The following is a 22,129-nucleotide window of genomic DNA, read 5'->3' on the forward strand; positions in this document are numbered from 1 at the left end:
GGTGGGGCCGAATCGAGTGGCCAGAAGAGGACGGAGCGGTGATCCACGGACCTAATTCAGTGGAAGCAGGAGCTCAGAGCCACAGGCGACCATGACATTGTAGATCCTCAGCGCCTCCCATATCTCCGCGCCCCGGCTTTCCAGGGAATCTGCAGAAATCCCAAGGCTCACGCTGGACTCCCCAGAGGGTCAAAGGCCATCTTCTCTAGATCGTAAAGGGTCACATTTCCGCCACGTCCCCTCCTTGATCTTGCCGACCACCGTTTTTGTTAACGCTCACGCTTTTTGCATTGCAGCCATAACCTTTGGTGAGGGTTGCTGTCCGCAAGGCAGTAGAGCACAGCGGGGAAGAGCGGGGGTTCCCGAGCCAGACGTGCTGGATTTGGGTCCTGGATCCGCCACTTACAGTGTGGATTTGGACAGATGGTTTGAGCCCTGATTTATTCATCTAGCAAATGGGAGCGATGATATTAGGAGAGCTCCTGGGAGAAGCAAATATGGCACCTCATGTGAACTATGTAGAACGGCTCACACAGTGCTCACCACGATCTATTGTCTAGAGCCCGCCCCCACAGAGCCTGGTAGAACTCAACAGTTGATACTGATGGAGGTATTGGTATTACTTTATGGAGGGCTGTGGGTTCTTGACCTCCGCTCTGACCTACCCAGAGTCCTGTGTGTGTTGGCTCGGGAAGGACAGAGCCTCGTTCTCAGGCTGCCTTTCAGCTCTCAGGAACACAGAACCAGCTGAGCCCCGCGTGAGTGATTCCACTTGGGCGTTCTTCAAGGGAGTGGGGCACAGACCTACTACCGAGAGTAGGCATGGAATTGTCCTCTTAAAGGGAAGGCAGGTTTTTAATAGGCTCCCTGTGATAGGAAAGTCGGGGTTGCTGTTGAGGCCGTAGGGCTGGGAACAACCTTGAACCTGGGGGCTGCTCTTGAGCAGGGCGGGCAAAGTGGCTCGGACTCCTCAGCATTCTGCCTCTGGCTTTGACGGTTTCTCTGCTGCGTTCTGGCTTGAGTGCATTCGGAGGACTTGGGCTTTCCCGACGTACTCTGGGAGAAGGGAAGACATCGGTCAGGAGAGGACAGGGAGGGGACAGACCCCAACTTGGGAGCTGCTCGGGAGACCCAGGTGGACCAAGATGTGGGTCAAGCCCCACTTCTGCTCTGGGCTCGGCTGGTGACTCGGGAGGGGCCGACTCCCCTCCCTGAGCTTCACCACTGCCTCTTCTGTCTACACCCAGGGAACAAATACCCAAGGAGTGCCTACTCTGTGCCAAACACTCAGTCGGGCCCTTGGGACCCCTTACAGTCTAGTGAGGGAGAATCGTGTACATGCTGGGTATCTGTCCTCTTCTCTCCCCCTGCCCTGGCCTAAGGCACCAGAATCATGTAGCAGCCTCCTCCCCGGTCTCCCCTCATCCCCGCCTGCCCCCAACAGTCCATTTTCTACTCAGCAGACAGAGGGGTCCCCCATGCCCTGCATCTAACCCTCCAGTGCACGCCTATGCCCTCTGCATGAGACCATGGGCCGGCCCTGCCCACCTGGCCCATTTCCCTTCTTACTACTGTCCTGCCCCACAAGGCCCTGGCTACCCTGTCCTGCTTATGCCTGCTCGTGCTCTCGTGCATACACCGGGCAGGTGAGGGCCCTACTTCTGGGCTCTCCCCAGACCTGGACAGGGCTGGCTCCTGCCTGTCGTTCAGCCCAAGGAGCCCTCCCCTGACCCTGCCAGTCCTTCTTACTGTCCCTCATTTTACCCTGCTTTATTTTCCTCTGGCACCTGTCCCCTCAGGTGTTTTCATTTGTTGTCTGCACTCCTCCTCACGGGGCTAGAAGCTCTATAGCAGCAGGAACTTGTCTGGAATCTTCCCCAGAGCCCCGCTCACAGTCGCTAAGCAAGCCTCTCTCAAATGAATGAGTGAATAGGTGAACGGATGGAATGGGCAGCTTCCCTAGGACAGGGACTCATCTCTGGGGTCCTTGACCTCCCCCCCCACCCGAGGAGTACAGCCAGGGTGGGCCTCGGGGAGCCCCCAGGATGATCCGCTGCGTGGAATCTTACCCGGTTTGTCGCCTTTGGGTAGAGGCGGTGTCTTCGTCTTCTTCAAGGATTGGCTATAACCGACACAAAGACAAAACAGGGAAGGCGAGGCCTGAGCCCTCTGCTGCAGAGTCGAGGCAGGGAAGTGCTCCGGGGAGACGCAAGAGCCACCCCTCCTGGAGAGCCCCAAAGTATCTGTCCCTGGCTGGCACCACCCAAGTGGGACCCCGACAGACAACTGTGACTCCATTGCCTGCTGTGGCCCCAAGGAGCCAAGGCCCTTCTGCCCCAGGAGCGGTAAGGGAGGCCCCCGCACCAGCCCACCCCAGCCCTCGCTTGGTCCCTGCTTCCTCGCAGAGAAGAAGCCTTCCCCCGTGAGTGGAGAAAACAGAATTTCTGCTGCCCTGATAGAGAACTTCAGCTTTGCACCAAAGCAAACCTTTTTACGCGCCCAGTGTAATTTTCTTCCCTAGGGGTCTGGGAGAGGGGTTTTGAGACGTGAAACGGAAGCCACCAGATGGGCGGTGGCTTGCCCCAGGTCATAGTGAAGCCTGCCTTCCTTCTGTGCCTCCCCTGGTCTCTCAAAGTGGAAAAGAGCACCCCGTTCCGGGCCAGAGCAAGAACCCAGGCCTTCTGGTTAATGAGCACAAACACCTGCCTCCTTCCCCCCTGCCCATGCTGCAGCCACCCCACACGTGTCCCCTGGAGCAAGCACTTTCCTGCCTTCCCTTCCTGACTGCCCCCACGCTCTCATCTGCTCCTGCAAATCCTCCCTACCCCCGTAGTGTTCCCCAAGCTCTATCAGAAAAGCTCCGGAGATTGTCAAAATCACACATCCCCCGGTTCGTCCCTGACCTGCTGTGTTGGAATCCCTAGGTATTCGTATTTTAACAAGGTCTCCGGCAAATCTGCGTGCGGCTGGGCTCAGAAGCTAGACCAGCCCAAGGCCGGATCAACTGTTCCGGAGCCTTAGGTCTCTCATCTGTAAAATGCAGGTGGTTGTATGGACCACAAACGTGTAAACTGTCTGTCTGGACGTGCCAGGCAGGCACGGTGGGCACCCGCTATTGCTAGTTCCGTTGCTGACGCCCAGGCCCTCCTCACCTGCTTCGTGAGGGCTTCCCTTTCCCGGTCTCCTCCAGCCATCCAAGGTGCTTAACCCCGGCATTAAGGTATTTCTGCTTGCCTGTGTTAGCTTTCCTCCTCTACTTGTCTTCTCAAAGACCAAGAGCATCTGGAGGGGTAGATGCGGCTTCTCCAGCCCTGCCTTGTTTATAGCCGACACAGGTCATGCCTTGGGCATCCCCCACAGCCAGCCGCCAAGGTCCGGTCTGGCAGAGGGGCCTTCATGCAGCACCGGCTGGACTGGAGGGTCCCTGAGGAAGGGCCCGGGCCCGCTCCCGCTCCCCCAGCATCGGCTCCGGCAGCCCAGGCGGTGGCCAGCGCCAGGATGCCTTTTCTGGACCACCCTTGGCCTCACCTGGGAGGACAGGAGGCTGAATGCGAGGGAACGGTTCTGGGAACTGTGGGGAGGGGTCCAAAGCTCACCTGCAGGGTGGCTGTTTCCTCTCTTGAGATGGCTCTTGGCCTTCCTGGAGCTGATCCAGAAGTTTTTCTACTGGGATGGAGTCTAGGGGCTGAGGAAGGAGCTGCGCCACCGCTGTCTGCAGGAGCCCCAGGGCCAAATCTTTCTCTGCAAGCACGGCCAGGGGGCGCAGTCCTCAGTGGCTACACCCACCCTGTCCTGTCCCCACAAGGGACGGGCTGGAAGAGGGGCCTCCAGCTCTCCTGCCCAGCCTGGCCCAGGCAGCTTTCTGCCTCCAGCTCCCTCTTCTGTCGTGGCCCCTGTGGGCACGCGCCCCCCCCCCCCCCCCCCCCCCCCCCCGCCTTCTGTCACTACTCTCTCATTTGTGTACACCTTGTTCTTGGCCCCCTCTGGCCCGCCCACCAGCCCACCCACCAGCCCACCGGTCCTGCCTCCTCCCCTGCCTTCTGCCTTCTGCCCCTCCCCCGCCCCGCCTCCCCTCTCTCTCTGCTCGGCCTCTGCTCGGATACACCTTCCGGCCCGTGTCCCAGTGTGCGCGCGCGCACGTCATTCCCGTGTTCGCGAGCATGCGCCTGTGTGCTTATGTGCACGTGTTGCGTCTGTGTGTGCGTCGTGTGCCCCACGGCGGTGGGTGAGGGGGTGTGTCTGCTGAGTACACCTTTGGACCCCTCCCTCCCAGGTGCCATGGCCAGTGGTCAGCGCAGAGGCGCCTCCGAGAAGCAGGGTCGGGGCAATCCCGCCGAGGACGGAGGAGGAGGGTGCAGGGGCGTGGTGCAGCTGGGAAAGGTTAGTTTGGGGCTCCAGAAAAGGAGAGGCCCAGGCGGAAGGCCCTGGGCGGGAGCCGAATGACACCCAAGTCCTGCAGAAGCAGAGAACAAGGCCCTCCACTTCGAGAAAGACGTGGGCACAGGCTGCGTCCTCACCCTTCGGGGGAGCGTATAGTAGCCAGAACTGGATAGCGCTCAAGGAGTCTGTCTGCAGGATTTGGCAGAGGAGCTCCAGGATCTGTGGGCAGGAGGACAGGCCTTGGCTCAGGGTGCCCGGATGGCACGTGCCAGCCAGCAGCACAGACCCCCCTCCCGCTCCCACAGCCACACGCTTGGCTAAAATGGTCCCCGCGATGGATCCTGCCCCCCCAATGGTCCCCTTCCTTGTGACTTCACACTTTATGGAGTGCTTTCTCTCCCGCCAGTCCTGGAGGGACGTTCCTAACCTCCTCACTGGCCAGATAAGGAATCTGAGGCCTTGAAAGGACACCTAGCAGGGAGAGTGTGGCAGAACGCAGCCTCTGAATCAGGTACGTGGGCCCCTCATTTGTGAAGCCTGCGTGGGCTGATTTTACCCCAAAGTCCCTCACTGGGGAGGCAAAGGCAGAGCTGGCCAGTCAGCTCCTTGGAGACGCACCGAATCCTTGGTGTGGGGGTTTCAGGGACCACACAGGCCTCCCCGCCCTGGAGTTCCCAGGGTCTGGAGATGCCAGCAAAGAGGTGGGGTGATCCCAATGGGCGGGCTGAGGGCCAGGGCTGGCTGATGCCGCAGATCGCCCAGCGTGGGGCTCCATCCCGCCGAGCAGCGTGCACGCTTCGCTGCCAGCCGGTTCCTCAGCCTCTGGCACCTTTGCCACTTCGGGGCCCTCTTTCCCCCGTGTTCTCCAGTCACGGGTCATCGGGGGAAGATCCAGCTCTGTGTCAGATGGGCTAAGGGGGCGGCTGTGCCTATGGTCGGCCGGAGTTGGGGCCTGCGGTGGGAGGTGGAGCCCCTGCAGTCCTGGGAAAGTGGGGTCCCCTTAGTGCTTGGCGGTCAGTCTTCCCATGACCTGAAGGGGCCCCGTCAGTCCCCAGCAGGTCGGCCTCATTCTTGGCAGAGTGGGAACTAGGCCAAGGCTCTTCCCAGGCCTATGCCTGCTAGGGTGCCCCCTTATCCCCAGATACCCGCCTGCTGTCGTGACCCCCACCCTGGGTGTGCCCCTGGGCCCTTCTCCGTTCTCCGCATCCAACTTACCTGCCCTGTGCCCCCTCCCCACAGGACCTGAGAACCTAATTCCAGGCAAGATGAGGCCGCCCTATGGTGGAGAAAGTACTGCTCTAGTCCCAGCTATGCTGCTCCCTCTCTGGGGACCTGGGCCACAGAATGTCACCTGGCAGGGCCTTGGCCTCCCTATCCGTGGAACGGGGATCCTGGGCCCTGTCTGCTCTATCCACTTCACGGGACTGTTGTAAGTCTCCAAAGGGACCGTGTGCTCGGAAGTGCTGATCACAGGGAGGGTGTTGAGATGCTGGCTCAGTGTCTAACCTTTCCTGGAGAATACGTATGCGTTGTCACAGGGGACCCTCAAGTCGCCTCAGCCCAGCGGAATCAGTCACGGACTCATGCCAGGCCTCGATGGGAAACTTGCACGCGGAGGAGGTGGGTTTCTGCTTCATGTGGTACAGACCAAACCCCCCAGAGTGTGCGGGGACCGGGCTGGGACTGGCCTTGCAGCCTGCAGGCTGCAGCACACCAGGGCGTGGGCTGGGGACACGGCCGGCAGGACCCTGCTCTCCACGCGTGTCACTCCCTCCCTGAACTCATCCAGTGCCACGGCTGGAGCAGCCCCTCGAGACATGTTCCTGCTCCCAGCTTGGGTAGATCCTGGCACTAAAGCCCCGAGGGGAAAGGCCTTCAAAGAGGGGGGGTGGGGAAGGCTCACACAGAAACCTGGAGGCGGCAGGGGATTGGATCCAGGCTCCTGACTCCCAGGTCTCACAGCCTCGGGTACAAGCGTCCCTGGGAGAGGCTGCACTTGAAAGCAGTTTGTAAGCACCTCGTTGGGATTACTGTGAGCCCGGGAGCAGCAACCACCACGTTCTCAGCCCTCAAGACGAGGCCTCGGTTGGGCCTGTGGCCCCCAGCCTTCCCAGGGCCTCACCAGCAGCTCCTGATCCGGCAGCTTGAAGGTCTGGACTCCTCCATCTTTACCAGAGGGATAAATCCGTGGGTCCTGGCGGGAGTGACGGTGGCCAGTGGCTCTGGTGCCAGTGGGGATGAGCCTGCCGGTCTCAGCTGAGTATTTTGCTCCCTGCTCCCGCGGAGGCTCCTCCTTCTGCTGGGAGCAAAGTAGCTAGAGACTCCAGGCAGTGAGAGACAGAGAGAGAGAGAGAGAGAGGCTCAAGGAAGAAGCCAGAGCAGAAGAGAGGGAGGCCCAGTCACACCTCCAGGGCGCCATCACCTCCTGGAATCCCAGCATCACAGCGTTGCAAGGACCTGGGAGGATGACCGGGCCAGCCCCACCCTGTTCTGGACCCCTCTCCCCAGCCGGGAGCCCATCAGTTAAAGCCAAAGTTCTTCTTCCTGGAATGTCTTGAATGCTGGAGCCCCTGGTGGTCCTCTAAAGTCCTCATACTTCCTCCTGGGTAGACCCTCCCTGCCCAACCCCCCCAAGCCCATCAGAGATTTGAAAGCAGTATCCTGGGCCAAGGCCCCCGTTGCCTACCTTAATTCCTAGCTCAGCTGCCCCCAGGTCTTTCCCCCAGAGCTTGGCATCCTTTCTTTGCCCTGGGAAAACCCTTCTGAGCCAGGCCTGTGGGTACAAGGCCTGGGACCTCCTACCCCTGCAACCCCAGTTGAGACTGGTAGTATCTTTCTTCCCATTTTAAAGGTAGGAAAAGTGAGACCCAGACAGTTTAGCTGAGTTGCAGTGAGCATTGCAGTGAGTTAGCTGCAAAGCAGGGATGAGAACTCTGCTCCCCAAGACAAGGGCAGGGGGTGCCTGGGTGACTCAGTCGGTTGCTTTCAGCTCAGGTCATGATCTCATGGTTCGTGAGACTGCACCCCATGTTAGGCTCTGCGCTGGTGGTATGGAGCCTGCTCGGGATTCTCTTCCTCCCTCTCTCTCTGCCCCTTCCCCGCTGTTGTGCTCTCTCTCTCTCTCTCTCAAAATAAATAAATAAACATTAAAAAAAAAAAAAAAAAAAAGACAAGGGCAGGACCAGACTCTGTCCCCAAGGGCCAGGCCTGTCCTAAGTCCAATTCCAACTACCTTCAAGCTGCCTCCCAATTGCCTTTACTGGCTTACCAGCAAATAGCACCCGTGAGGCCACCCCATCCTGTTTGAAATCCTTCGGTGGTCCTCCGCTCCTTAGGAGATCTGACACTCCACTAAGTTGAGAAACTAAGAACAAACGCCTCTTCTGGCCCACATTCAAAGTCGGCCCCTTCCCATCCTCCCCCCGATGGCTGTCCACTTCAATTCCCTGGACCTCAGCCCCGGTCTCTAAAGATGTCCTGCATTTCCCAGCTTCTGAGCGTTTGAGCCGCCTGCCCCCACGAGGAATGCCTCCCCTGTCGGGTTCTAAACATCCCACCTCTGTTATGAACCCTTCTTGGACTTCTCCACCTAGCCACGATGGACCCTCCCCCTTCCGCTGGTGCCGCGCAGCCCCTCCTCCCGGGCCAACAGAGCGCCCCTCGTGAGCGCTGTCTCTGCACCCCATTAGGTGGAATCCACTCAGGAGGGATTCCAAGGGACGGCCCCGTCGCACCCCTTCCCAGACAGCTCCTGTGTTCCGCACCCACCTCTTTGCTCTTCAGCTCGTTCTCGGTGAAGACGGCCACCCGAGAAGCCAGGTTCTTCAGTTCCTTCTTCCAGGCCTCTGGGATGAGGGGACAAGACGTTGCCAGCTGATACCCGGGGTCCTTTTCTTTGCCCTCCCTGCGGCACCCGGCACTGGGAGGGCTGTGGGGGGTGGGAAGAGCCTGCTCACCTCCCCAGCCTTCTGCCCTGTGTCCTACAGGGAGAGGGGGAGGCGGTGCCCTTGAGGGAAGGAGCGGCAATGCCCCCCCATTGTTAGGTGAGTGCGGTCGCTCCCGGAGGGGGCTGAAGTTCATATCCCAGCCTGTGGCTTCCCCGGGGAGGTGCTGGAGATGCTTGGCTACAGGGGCCGAGATGCCTGTGGTTTAATCTAGCTTTGCCTCTTTTCGGGGCCGGAGGCTGGCACCGAGGTTGGCTCAGTTGCTATGCTGTGCCAGTCACTCAGATACTGGACTGTTCCTGGCGAAGCCTCCCAAGCCTCTCTGCGCTGCAGGGCTGTCCTGGTTCCTCCTCCTTGGGGGCTCTCCCCACCCCCACCCCCGCCGGCGGGCTTTCCCTTGGCCCTTCCAGAAGGGTCAGACTGGGCAGGGCAGGGCAGGGGCCTCCGGAAAGCTTTTGCTCCAGCCCCGTCTCTGTTTGGATGGCTCTCACTGACTGGTCCCTGAACATACAAGCTGCTCAATATTTCCAATTTCATTCCTGCCTGTAGCTGTCAATCACGTGACTATCTGCCCGTCCTCTGTGATAACGCCTCAAACACCTCAAATCTGAGTAGGGGCCACATTTCTGAGGACCTGGGCAGTGGGGAAAAACGCAGATTCTGCTGTCTGAGGAAATGTGGAAAACTCTAGGGTGCCCCACGGAACCCCACTGACCTAAGAGCACTGGTCCTTTCCTTCCCAGGCACCTGCCAAAGTACCCACCATAAGGAAGCCAGGGGTCCCGATTGGACTGCGGGTCTCCGATGGGGACAGGGATGGTGGGCATCTCCATCAGACAGCGGGATAAGAGTGTGGCTTGAGGCAAGGGGGCCAGAGAGAACTTGTCTCTGACGACACAGACGGGCTTCCCGGTGAAATCTGTGAAGGGTTAGAGGCTGTGGGAAGGAGGGCCTGGGCCTTACCTCTGATTATCTCTAGAGCAGGGCCACTAACTCTTCCGCTGCTACCTCCTTGGTCTACACCACCATCAGGCAGGCCAAGAGAGTCACTCCTGTCACTTCTTTGTCTTCAACCTTCCAGTGGCTCCCACTGACTCAGTGAGATGGTTTAATGGTAACTGAGGTGACCTCTAAGGCCCACACAATCTGGACCATCCCCCCCCCCACCTCCTTCCTGGTGTATCTCCCTTCTATCCCTCCTTACTCTGTTCCAGCTGCACTGGCTTCCTTGCTGTTCCTCCAGCAGAACCAGGATACCTTCCTCAGGGCCTTTGAACTTGCTGTTCCCAGCTGGGACGTTCTTCCCCCAATATCCACATGGTTCACGCCCTCTCTGCTTTAGTTCTTTGCTCAAATCCCGTGCTATTAATCAGGTCTCCTCCCCTCTAGAGCCTTGGCACTTACCACACTCTGACACCTATCTATTTCCTATCTTTCCCCGTCAGAGTCAGCTCCATGACGGCAGGGACTGTCTCATCCTGCTGTATCCCCGGGGCCTAAAAAAAGTGCCTGACCCAGAGTTCCCACTGAATAAGATACCTGATGAATGGATGGCTAAGTGGATGAATTGGCCTGCGTTAGAGAACAGAGTACAGTTCCGGGGCCGAACATTCATCCGTTTCTCTGATTTTTAAAATGGCAGAATGAGGGAAATCCTGTAGGGCTACACAGTCTGCCCTTGAAGTCTGCCCCACAAGTCCAGGCTTCCCTCGACCAAGTGCTTGCCAGTGGCCAGGCAGCTCTGTGACCCAAATCCCCATCCTCTCTGGGCCTCAGCTCCGAAACAGGGGCTGCGTCCTCCCTTTCCGGTTCTCAAGACTGGCCCACCAACTTCAGCCAGGCCCTGACCTCCCCCAGGCCTACCTTGGATGTGGGTCACGTGTTGTGGGTGGGGGTGGTGCCGGGAGAAGAAGGAGTGGTGGCTGAGGCGGCCAAAGCGGTAGGCCCCCGGGCTTTGGGGCTTGGGGGTCCTCCGCGCCGCTTGGATCAGCTGGAAATCCACGATCCCTGGGATCATCAGTTCTTTCCGTGGTCTGCCGTGCCCGTGGCTCCTTGGGCTGTGCCCTAACTTCCTTTCAGGCTTCAGCTGAGCCCTTGGACTGAAGGAGAAGGTCAAGGAGAAGCTAATGGAGCCTCCTGGCTGCAGTGCCCACCCAAGCTCAGAGCTCAGTGCTTATATGGAGTCTAGTCCCGAGACACGCTGAAGTCGCTTTCCAGGATTTCACTTCCACCCCCATGGCACCCAAAGCCAGGCCTCCCCCGGGGTCCTTTCCCAACTGGCGCAATCCAGTCCCAGGGAGCCTTCTGTCTTCCTAAGGTGCTTTCACAGGGAGCTAGGATCTACTTGAGAAAACTCAGATGAATCTCCCAAGATCTCCGTTTTCTCCCGGAAACCATCTCTAAAGCCGGAAAAAGGACATAGACCCACCTACTCATCCAAATACGTGGGTTGGAGCAAAGGTGCATCATATACACCTCCAGGGGCAGGGGGCAGACAAAGAGCCTCTCCCCAAGCTATAGGCAACACCCCCCTCACCCCCCACCCCACGCCCACCCCGTCCCTGTACCCTCCGGGCAGACTTGGCCCAGACTCAGCGTCCAAGGGCCAAAGCTGGAACAACAAGGCCAGACCACGTCAGCAAGTCCTTTGCGGTGGGGGCCGCTCTCAGGAGATGCCAAGCTGACGGGGCAGCTATCAGAGTTGCAACGCTTCGGGGAAGCGTCAAGCTCTTGCTTGGCTTCGCTGGAGACAAGCTTCTCAGGTTGTCTGTCCTCCACCCTGCACCCCTTCCCTCTCCTGACGATGCTGGGCCCTGCCTCCGGAGGAGGAGCTCGAGGTCAGTCCAGCAAGGATCCAAAGGGGGGTTGCTCTCCGCCTGGGGCCTGGTGAGACCACCTGCCTTCTCGCTGTCTGCAGTCCCTTCTCCCGGTGGCCCTGGCTGAAGGGAGTCCCTCTGGAGAAGAGACGGACTCTGGATATGCTAAGCAAGACGCTCTGCCCCGGGACCCTCTGAGGATTTCGCTGACCAGGCCCCTGAGTTTTCGGTGCCGTCCTCCATCGGCCTCTAAGGGATCTGGGACTTAAAGAAATAAAGCAAACCTTCTCTGAAAGGTGCAGTTACTTGGTCTCTCCTACCCCAACTGACAGAGGGAGTCACCCCTTAAAAACCCCAGGAATTCTTGCACTCAGTGCCTCTACCCCCTGCCACCATGTCCTTTCCCTCCCCAGGGAGGGACCCAGTCTGGGACCTGTGCTAACTCAGGCCTGAGAACCCACGGGGGGGGGGGGGGGGCGGGGGGGGCTGGCAGATGGCAGCAGAGGGTGAGGGAAGGACTGCGTCTCTTGGCCCCTGGGTCAGGTGAGTTCCCCAGGCCACGCCTGCCCCCCCTGCCCCCCCCCCCCACCCCTTTGGTCAGCAGGGCAGGCGCTTGGGGTCCTACCTCATCAGTGGATGTTCAGCCAACGGGGTCTTTGCCTCTGTAGCCATCGTAGGCTTTCTAATGGATAAAGGCCGGCGCACTTAACCCTAGCGTTGAAGTTGGATAACAGGAACTCTCACAGACTGGCGGTCCCTGGAGTTGTAAACCGGCGCAGACCCTTGGGGGAGAGGAATGGACAGCATCTCATAAAACCGAATACTTGCGTATGCCGTACCGCTCAGCAATTCCCTTCCTAGACATTCAGCCAAGAGAAGGGCAACCGGGGCCATTTGTGAGACTGTTCAGACTAACATTGTTCAAATTGGCAAACACCAAACGTCCCGTGGCGGAAGAATGGAGCTGTGCTCTCTGTGTGGTCAGCTGAACATCACCTTGCAGTGAAAACGAACCACAGCCACACGGAATGACATGGGTGAATCTCACAAATACAATTGCAAAGTCAAGGCAGGCAAGTCCCAGAAAACCTTGCGGCCCGAGATCCTTTTTCAAAATAAAGTATAAAGGCAAGCAAAAGTCTCACACGTGTGATCAAATGAGGGGGAAAAGGCAAGAAAATGCTGACTGCGGTGATTCAGCTAGTGGCTATTTCCGAGGGAAGTTGGGGGGGGGGTGTTGAAATGGGGAGGGAGTACATAAGGTGTGTTGATGATGATATTCTCGTTCTTGGTTTGAGAGGCGCATTTGCTGGTGCCCATTATAATATGAAATAAACTAAATCAGTGGAGTGGATGAAGGATGATAGTTGTTGAGGAATTGTGATCAGTCTAAAAATCTATAGATCTGAATATAGCTATACAGCTATGCATATACACTTACATTTACGTTTACATAGATGTATCTATTTATCCGTCCCCAAAGTGCAGGGATTGCGGGTGCTAGGAAGGGGGCTGGGACAGGAAGTCATTGCATTCTGAAAATTAACTCTCGGTCACAAGATCTGCAAGGGACTCCAGAAATCCCCAGGGCCAAACGCTTATCAGGCTAGGGTGGAACTGGGCGGGGGGCAGCACTGCCTGAGACTGGGGAAGGAGAGACTTGAGGTCCCAGAGCAAGGACCCAAACATCCTGACTTGACGCCTTTAAGGAGAAAAACAGTTGGCAGAACTTCCTTGGAGGGAAGCTGTGGATGTTCTCGATGATGGTTCTGCGATCTAGAGCACTTACATGCTGCAGGTTTGAGAACAGGCCATTTGGAAGCCCCAAACCCATCTGCCTACAGGAGAAAGTACTTGTTAGAACGGGGACTTTCGAACGCTCTTGACTGTGCTCATCGTAAGAAACTCATTGTTACATTGTGACCTGATTCACATGCGCGTGTGCACACGCTTTTGTGTATGTGAAATTGAAGCAGGAACATCCCGAAGCAACACTTACCCTTGCTACATCCGATGCACAGTGATATTTTCATCTCACTTTTTGTTTTTATTTTGTAAATGTTAGCTGTGACCCATTAAATTGATTTTATAAGCCACTGATGGGTCACAACCCACAGCTGCTGTGGAAAGGTCACCAGGGACTCGAGCAGGCCAGGCCTGCTTTTCCAGAGCGGGATGGGACGGGCCCCACTGTGTCTGCCTCTGCCCTCGCTTCCCTCTCTGCCTGGGGCCCCAACCAGCTGAGTCCAAGGGGTCTGAATGCTCACACCAAGCCTGAGACCGAACATCCCTTTCCTGTCTCAGCTCCGCCTGGGCCCCTGTCTGGCTCTGGCGTCCACTTCCTCCCCTGGAGAGATCCGTGGACTCACCGAGGTAAGTGTCTGCTACAGCATGTGGGTGAGAAGTCCCTGGTGCCCGAGCAGAGGGCATATCAACAGGGAAGCTCGGCTGATTCTGTGGGCAAGCCTGTCGGGCTTTGTGACTACGTGAGCCAGTGGTTGCTAGGTTACCCTTTCCCCACAACTCCAGAACCAAGCTCCCCAGCGCCCCTCTCCTCACCACCCCGGCTCCTCTTACCCCTCCAAGTTCCCTTTCCTCCTGGCACTGTGTTTTCAGTGGGGGCCCAGGGAGACGATGAGAGTCTGGGGTTGCTTTCAGCCAGCAAGCAGCAGAGAAGGTTGATGGAGCTGGGGCCCTGCTCTGCCAGCCCGACCCGGTCTGATGCCACCATAGCGGGCTCTGCCTCCACACGTGCCGGGCCGTTTCTGGGGATTGACTGGCAACCAGCTGTCTCTTAGCCGGAGGGAAGGAGGCTGCCCAAGTGACCCAGAGCATCCCTCCAGCCCCGCTCTAGGCAGGATAGCTGGGTGGAAAGACTGGTCTTCAGTTGGGCTGGGGTTTTGACTGATTCTGTCAGATGTCCCACTTCTGTGTGATGTCAGATGTCCCACATCTGTGTGATGTCCCACCACAGTCGCCTGTGCTGCCGGGGACACAGAACCGTGGTAAGAAGGCTCGGTTCGAATACCGGTTGTGCTCTTTCTCAGCTGTGTGGCCTCAGACAGATTACCTGATGTCTCTGACCCGCGATTTCCCATATCTCTGAAATGGAGATGCTACTTCCACTCACTCTCATGGGATTGTCGGGAAGACTGAGTGACTCCATGCAAACTGAAGTGTTTCCGACAGTGTTAGGCACTAAGTAAGAACTCCTACCTCCTTGCCTGTAAGGCGGGGTGGCCTCCCCGGTTCCCGCGATTAGGGAAGCAATGCATCGAGGCTTATGCCTGGCACACAAGAGGTGCTCTAAAATGGTAGAAATAATACTCATTATGTCTTGATGGAGATAGGAATTTTTTTTGAGGGAGACAAAAAACACGCGTGTGTGAGTGGGGCAGGGGCAGAGAGAGGGGGTCAGAGGATCTGAAGCGGGCTCCGCACAGACAGCAGAGAGCCTGATGTGGGGCCCGAACTCACGAACTGTGAGATCGTGACCTGAGCCAGAGGCAGATGCTTAACTGACTGAGCCACCCGGGCACCCCTAGGGATAGTATATAGGTGGGATGGGTCCTTAGTCTGAGGACTACCTTGGGTAATTCACTTGATTGCTCTGAGGCTCAACTTGGACGTCTGTAAAATGAGACGAGGCTATCCCTCAGTCTCTACGGGTGTGAGATCAGACACTGTGGCAGGGGCAAACAGGTTCTGTAAACTAAGGGAAAGTACCTGATGCTGTGTCGTCTTCTTCCAAGGAAAAAAAGGAAGGAGGAAAGCTAGAGACAGACCCGACTCTTTCAAAAGTTCTGCCCCTCCCAGCTGAGGGTGCTGACCACTGGTGGGGTAGTCCCTGATCTGTTCCTTGCCCCCAGTGCTTCTCCATCCGTACAGGTCATGATGGTCTCCTTTGTAAGTATGGCTTTTCCGGGGCGTGTCTCTGCAGGAGTGAGGGGACCCCTTTGAAACCATTCTGCAAGCCCCCTCTTCCACCCTCCTGGGAATCCTGGCTACTATTGCGATAAACAATACTGTGTTTGAAAAAAAGACAAAGCTTTCTTCCCTCCTGCCCAGCCCCTCCCTGCTGCTTCCAGCTCACTTGGGGGATCTAAAGCCCCCCTTCCCCTTCCACCCCTTCCATCGTATTCTTCAGGACCAAACACCGGGCCTGCAGGCAGATTGCAGCTGCCTGGCGTGGAGGGAATACCTCAGGGAACACACTGTTCGGTAAGGTTGTTACCAACCTTGCTTCTAGTCGCTTCTTTTTAGAGCATCCAACACAGGAAGGTCTGTCTGCCTGGAAATGCTTTGACGTTTAGCTCCTCAGTTAGCCCCGTAGATGAGGACATTAATGATCAGAGAAGTCTTTATTGACAGGTGTTACAAATGTTTATGCGATTTCTGAAATTGCCACTTTGTTCTTTATAGCTTCTATTTCTTTGCTACAGCTTTCTACCCCCACCCGCCTTTATTGCAAATGTGTTTCTAAGTGCTCACTGAAACAATATTTTTTATCATGGCTGCTATAAAATCTTCATCGGATCATTCTAACACCTCTGTCATTTTGGTGTTGGCTTCCATTGTGTTTTGTGAGGAATTTCTCCAGAAATTTTCAAGTTTGGAGCATAGGCCGTAACTTTGCATTGTCTCCAGGAGGTATGGTGAGGCCTGCTTTTTCATTCCTGATATTGGACCGGATTTGTTCATTCTCTCTTTCTTTCTCTTTTGTTTTTCCTTGATTCATCCGGCCAAGGGTTATTATTTTTGTGAGTTTTTTTTTCCTTAAAAAAACTCCATTTTTTTAGGGAGTTTCTTTGGGCCTTGTGTTCCTTTCTTTGGGCCTTGTGTTCCTTTTATAATTTCTTGATAGGGATACTTACGTCATTGACTTTCGGTTTCCTTCTTTTCAAATCCATGCTACATTTAAGGCCACAATAGCTGCATCCCACACATTTTTCAAGTTTGCAGGAGATGAATGCTGCCTTAGTTCGGCTTTAATTTGCATTTTCTCTGGTCAGATTGGGCATCTTTTCCTATGCCTAAATGCTATTTGGATACTTTTTTTTGTGTGATTTCTGTTCATCTCTTTTATCCACTTCTTCTGTTTGTTAGTCCTTATATGAATATATGCATTTATATATTAGAAGTTATCCCTTTGTAACATAAGTAAGAAAACATTTTTTTCTGGTTCATTATTTTTCTTTTGACGTTGCCCAGGCCTTGAACTTAGTTTTGGATCCCCGTCCTGATGAGGGCTTACTCACTGACTTCTGGAGTTCAAACAGGAGAGCTCATTTTGACCCTTTCTGCTTTGTTGGGCTTTCATTTATCGCCACGTAAGGTCCACAGAACAGAGGCCACAAACACAGGCTCCAGAGACCCTTGGGCCTGCCATCTCCTGGCTATGTGATCTCAGATAAGTTTTGACAACCTCTAGACCTCAGGTTCCTCTTCTGTAATGTAAACATAATAATTCTGCCCCTTACGGGGCCGTTCAATCCCTAAATAAGATAATGCATCTATAATCACTCAGCACAGCGCCTGGCCCATAGTGAAGACTTGGGGCATGGTATTTTTTTTAGATTATTGTTTACCCAAATCATGTGAACATTTCATGAATAGCTGCTGTGTTACCCTAGTGCTGTCCCCCATCAGTGCGGGAGAAAGTCCCGGGGTCACATGCCTCTTGGCTCACCTGCTGTGTCTTTTCTGTTTTGTATGTGGAGCTCTGGATTGTGGCCAGTCCCACTGGGTGCTTTGATGGCTGCCCTGAAAACGGAGAGTCGGCCAGGCTCTTGGGGTGCACCCGCCATGGCATTGCCTGTGCCTCTGTTGTCTCCAAGTCCGTGTGACTAGCCTTCTGGTGGTCTTTTAGAGAAGAGGGGAGGAGAGAAGGGGTGTAACTAAAGACCACACATGGTTCCCCTGGGATGATCAAAGTTACCTGGTTACCTGTCAGCTGAGCAGGACTCACAGCTCCGGAGCTGACAGGTATAGACTGGCCTAAGCCAGCGCTCAGGAAGGTCACCCAACTGGAAGAGCAGGCATCACTGAAGAGAAAAGAAGCCTGAGCCCTCTAGAGACATCTAAGGTCATGGAACCACACAAGCTTCCTATATTCATCCTTTTGCAAGCTAAGTGTCTCTCTGACTCCCACCCCAAGTTGTCCCCTCACACTCCCTTTTGACACCCAATAGTTCATTCAATTACGTCTATTTCTTCGCCGCCGGGTCGGAGGCCAAATCTGCCTTGTTCATCGGCTCGCATAGGCCGCCACTCTGCACGGTGGTTACATGGGTGTGTTTGTTCTGTGTGGATTCATTGGGTTCCTGGTGCAATCCCTGGTCAGTAAATACTAGTTGAATAAATGAATGGATGAATCATGGAGCATAAGGTAGTTATTCAGGCCATTCACCCACTACATGCCCGAATCCTTGCCTCAAGATTCCTACCAAATGTGTGCCAGAATTTGTCAATAAAACAGCTCTGGTGACAGAAAGCTCTCTACTGCTCGAGGCTCCCTGTTTATTTTGTGTAGTCCTGTTGGGCGGCAAAGCTCTTCTTTTTTTTTTTTTTTTTTAACGTTTATTTATTTTTGAGACAGAGAGAGACAGAGCATGAATGGGGGAGGGGCAGAGAGAGAGGGAGACACAGAATCGGAAGTGTGCTCCAGGCTCTGAGCCATCAGCCCAGAGCCCGATGCGGGGCTCGAACCCACGGACTGTGAGATCGTGACCTGAGCTGAAGTCGGACGCTCACCCGACTGAGCCACCCAGGCGCCCCAGCAAAGCTCTTCTTAATACTGAGCTGAAATATATTTCCATGAGGCTTCCAGTTGGTATTCTTGTTCTTCCCTTAGGGTCTCATAAAGCAAACGTAGGTCTTCCTTGTGATCACAACCCTCCAGACAAATGAAGCTAGTGGACACATCTACCTCTTGTCTGGGCTAATTATCAAATCATTGACTAGATACCTATTGAGTACCTACAGCATGGAATGGACTAGAGCATACAAAGATATCTTCAAGAGGTTATAGGTCTTGGGGGCACCTGGGTGGCTCAGTCGATTAAGCGTCCGTCTCTCGATTTCAGCTCAGGTCATGATCTCACGGTTCATGAGATCGAGCCCCGCATCTGGCCCCGCACTGACAGCACAGAGCCTGCTTGAGATTCTCTCTCACCCCCTCTCTCTGCCCTCCCCCTGCTCATGCTCATGCATGTGCCACTTGCACACGCTCTCTCTCTCTCTCTCAAAATAAATAAACTTAAAAAAAAATGGAGGCTACAGGACTTGTGGGGAGTCAGGGAAGTGGAGATAGAATGTGGTAAGTGCTGGGGACAGTGGGGACACAGGGAAGGAGAACCCAAGCCCACCTAGGGGTCTTGGGGAAGGCTCCACGGAGGGATGGGTTATAGACAGTAGAGCAGGGAGGAGAGATGTTCCGAGAAGAGGAGAGTGTGTGCAAAAGTCTGGGGATACGAGAGCCGGAGGCATGTCGCAGGAACTCTAAGTAGTTCCACACAGCTGATGAGACCAGAAGGCCCAGATTGGGCCAAACCATTCAGTTTCCACCTGTTGTCCCAGAAAACTTCATGTGTCCTCGGCCTCAAAAGTGTCCCGGGTTGGATGATAAGCTATGTGGGCACTCGATGTCTGGGAAATAAAGTCTCAGTGTGGGGTAGAAGTGAGGGAGATGACGATGAAGAGAGGCAGAGACTGATCATAAGGGGCCTTGTGGGCCAAGTTCAAGAAAAGCATTCCGTTGACTGAACTTTGTATGGTGTCTTCCCTTTGAAGTCATCTTCTCCAGAGGTAAGCTAACTCGCAGATCAGTGCATCTATTGACAGATGATTATTGCTATGGGCTGCCATTTATGGAAGACTTACCGGGCAGGTGCTTTCCACACAGCCTGGGCTATGGCCCCAGCAGCCTTCGTGGACCCTTGTTCACGCCTATACTGTAACTGATTCTCTGCCGGGAGACCTTGGTTTGGACTTGTTTTTTATGGTTGTAAGGTTGTGTCCTGAGACAACACTGGGAAATCCCCTCAGGGCTTTCTGTTCCCAGCTAGAAACTTTGTAAGGCTTCCCTGGAGGGGGCGGACTCCGGTGGAGAGTAGGCTTATTAGCGATAAACAACTCGCTTCAAAGGACTGGAATGATTTGTGTACTGGAGAGACTTGTAAGAATATTCGAATGAAATGAGCTTAATTGGGTCTACCATGATGCAATACCCAGGGAGCCTTGACTTAGATGTTTGAAGAGCAGCCAATGGACATAGTTTAAATGTTTGCAATTCTTGAGATACACGAGGAGTGGACAGTCAGAGTGGGCATCTGAACTATGTCCGAGCGAGCGGTTTCCTTTGCAGCGCCTCCTGCGACATTCGGAAGTGGCAGGTGTTGCTGTATGCCCCCAAGGCTAAATGTAGCAGTCGCCCCAAGGATTAGCTTCAGGCTGCTTTTGCCCACCAGCCAGCAGTGGACCCGAGGGCTACTGGGGGCTCCCCGTCTCCGACCATTGTTCTGACACTTGGCTCAGACGGGACATGAGGTTACTAGGAATGGATAGGTCACCCCGCCCTTCCCATGCTGCCCGTGTCAACCCACCGAAGTTTGAGTTGAGTTTGGGAATCTCAGTGTATTAATTTGCTAGGGCTGCTGCACCATGGGACCAGAAACTGGGTGGCTTGAATGTCAGACCCTGTCTCGTAGTTCTGGAGACTTAGAAATCTGAGATCAAGCTGTCAGCAGCACTGGTGCCTTCTGAGTGCTGGGAGGAAGAATCTGGCCCATGCCTCTCCCCTCGGCTAGTGGTCTGCTGGCAATCTTTGGTGTTCTTTGGGTTGGAAAAGCATCATCTCGACCTCTGTCTCCATCTTCTTCGTGGCATTCTCCCTATGTGCGTGTCTGTGTCCAAATCTCCCCCTTTCGAAAGACCTCTGTCACACTGGCTTAGGGGCCCACCCTAGTCCAGTACGATCTCATCAGTCCAAGCACCCATCTTCTCTAGAAGAGAAGGTCATCTTCTCCAGGTACAATCTAACCTCACAGATAGATCGGTACATCTACTGATAGATGATTATTGCGATGGGCTGCCATTTATGGAAGACTTACCAGGTAAGTGCTTTCCACATAGCCTGGGCTATGGCCCCAGCAACCCTTGTCCTCCCCTGGAACCGACCAGATCTACTCCTTGCCTAGATGAACGCAGAAGCCTTGGGACTAGTCTGTCCGTTTGCACCTGCAGCTAGCCATTCTCCACAGAGTGCAGAGGGACTGATTGAAGACCCAAATGTGATACAACCAGCCCCCTGATTAAAATGACTTCAGTGTCTGCTTGCTGATATTTGGATAAAGATAAAAGTGCTTCATCCTACGGAGCCCTGTGGCCTCAGACAGGAAGCTGAACATTCGCCCCCAGCCTCAGTTGCTTTCATTTAAGAAACAATCGAGGGGCGCCTGGGTGGCTCAGTCGGTTGAGCGGCTGACTTCGGCTCAGGTCGTGGACTCGCGGTCTGTGGGTTCGAGCCCCGCGTCGGGCTCTGTGCTGTCAGCTCAGAGCCTGGAGCCTGCTTCGGATTCTGTGTCTCCCTCTGTCTCTGCCTCTCCTCTGCTCATGCTCTGTCTCTCTCTGTCTCAAAAATAAAGAAACATTACATGCTGGAATTTTTTTTTAGAATTGCATTAAATTTGTAGGTTAATATGGATATAATTACCATATTTTGAACTTGGAATATTACCACCAATAAATATTGGATATCTGCCCATAAAAAAAAAAGAAAGAAAGAAACATTAAATAAATAATTAATTAATTAAATAAAAATAAAAAACAATCGAATTGGCAATGCCCTGTTCCTTAGTAGAGGTGCTGAATACGGCTGTTGACTCCCTGAAGATTCATGAAGCTTGACTTTGATTTGTGGACTTGTGTGTCCACGGGGTATATTTCAATTAAAAGACAAAACTTCAAGACGTTTGGATAAGTTGCCCAATGTTCTGGGAGTTCCTCAGTCACATTCCCCTTCATAAAGGCCTTTTAGATCTCTTGACAACCACCATACAACTACAGATTCTCTCTCTCTCTCTCTCTCTCTCTCTCTCTCTCTCTCAGGGGGAGGAAAGCGGGAATTAACAAACCGGGGTGATTCAGCAAGTTACATCATGGTCACAAGATGAATTATGGAAATTGCAACAAGAAAAAACGACATGGTCCTTCAGCATTTTTGAGCCCTTTTTGTCCAGAATTCATGCTGTTTCCTGTTGCTAACGGAGAATAAAGAGTGATCTGTATGTTGCATCTGTCTCCCCAGTGCCCAGAGGGGTCAGGAGTGTGCTTGGGTGTCAGCACTGCACGTCCTTTCTGCTCTAGGGAGGGCGGCTTCTCCGGAGCAACAGTCTTCCCGGCAGAACTTGGGCGAGCAGCGGGTTGTGGCCAGCTCCTCCGTGTCTGCCCCAAGGGACAGGGACTTCGAAATCGCTTGGGCACCTGGGAAAACAGGAAGAGCTCTCCACACAAGGCTGAAGGCGTCACTGGTAGTCTCTGAATGTGGCTTCTTTGGGGCAGTGACCGGCCCTGTAACTGGGCTCTGTCTCTCCGGGTGCTAAAGGCACTACAGGAGTCCTAGCAAAGAGAAGAAAGTAACTGCTGACTCTAGCAGGCTCCCAGGACATCGCGATTTTAACATTGAGAGATTTTACCAAAAAAGTCTGGATTTATAACTTACCTTGAAAAATGGAAACGTTGGGCCTATTCTCCCATTCTGCTTACAACTGCGGCGCCCATGACACCCTGCCTCATGCCCCACAGTTTCGGTTTCCCACACTCAGCTTTTATTTTATTTATTTATTTTCTTTGCTCCGTCCTGGGCACTTTCTACCGAACTGTTGTAGTTTACTTATTACATTTATTTGTCTGACTCCTTCCACTAGCCTCTAAGTCATACTAGGAAAGAGATCTTTGTTCCATTCAGTGAAACATCCCCTGCCCAGGATA

The 22,129-nt window shown here is 54.5% G+C and overlaps 1 protein-coding gene across 1 annotated transcript; it reads right to left on the reverse strand.

Annotated features, from left to right (window-relative positions):
• Positions 1–859: 859 nt before the first annotated feature.
• TBATA (thymus, brain and testes associated) lies at positions 860–13,564 on the reverse strand. The gene is made up of 10 exons (XM_086679912.1): positions 13,510–13,564; positions 11,766–11,922; positions 10,188–10,423; positions 9,088–9,243; positions 8,149–8,225; positions 6,503–6,676; positions 4,518–4,599; positions 3,597–3,741; positions 2,070–2,122; positions 860–1,056 (listed from the first exon to the last, which is right to left on the reverse strand). The coding sequence occupies exons 2-10, from the start codon at positions 11,810–11,812 to the stop codon at positions 971–973; spliced, it is 1,056 nt and encodes a 351-aa protein (XP_086536038.1). The 5' UTR covers positions 11,813–11,922; positions 13,510–13,564; the 3' UTR covers positions 860–970.
• Positions 13,565–22,129: the final 8,565 nt, after the last annotated feature.

This window comes from Puma concolor, chromosome D2, assembly GCF_028749965.1.
Source record: "Puma concolor isolate L17-30 chromosome D2, mPumCon1.1.hap2, whole genome shotgun sequence".
Taxonomy (NCBI): Eukaryota; Metazoa; Chordata; class Mammalia; order Carnivora; family Felidae; genus Puma; species Puma concolor.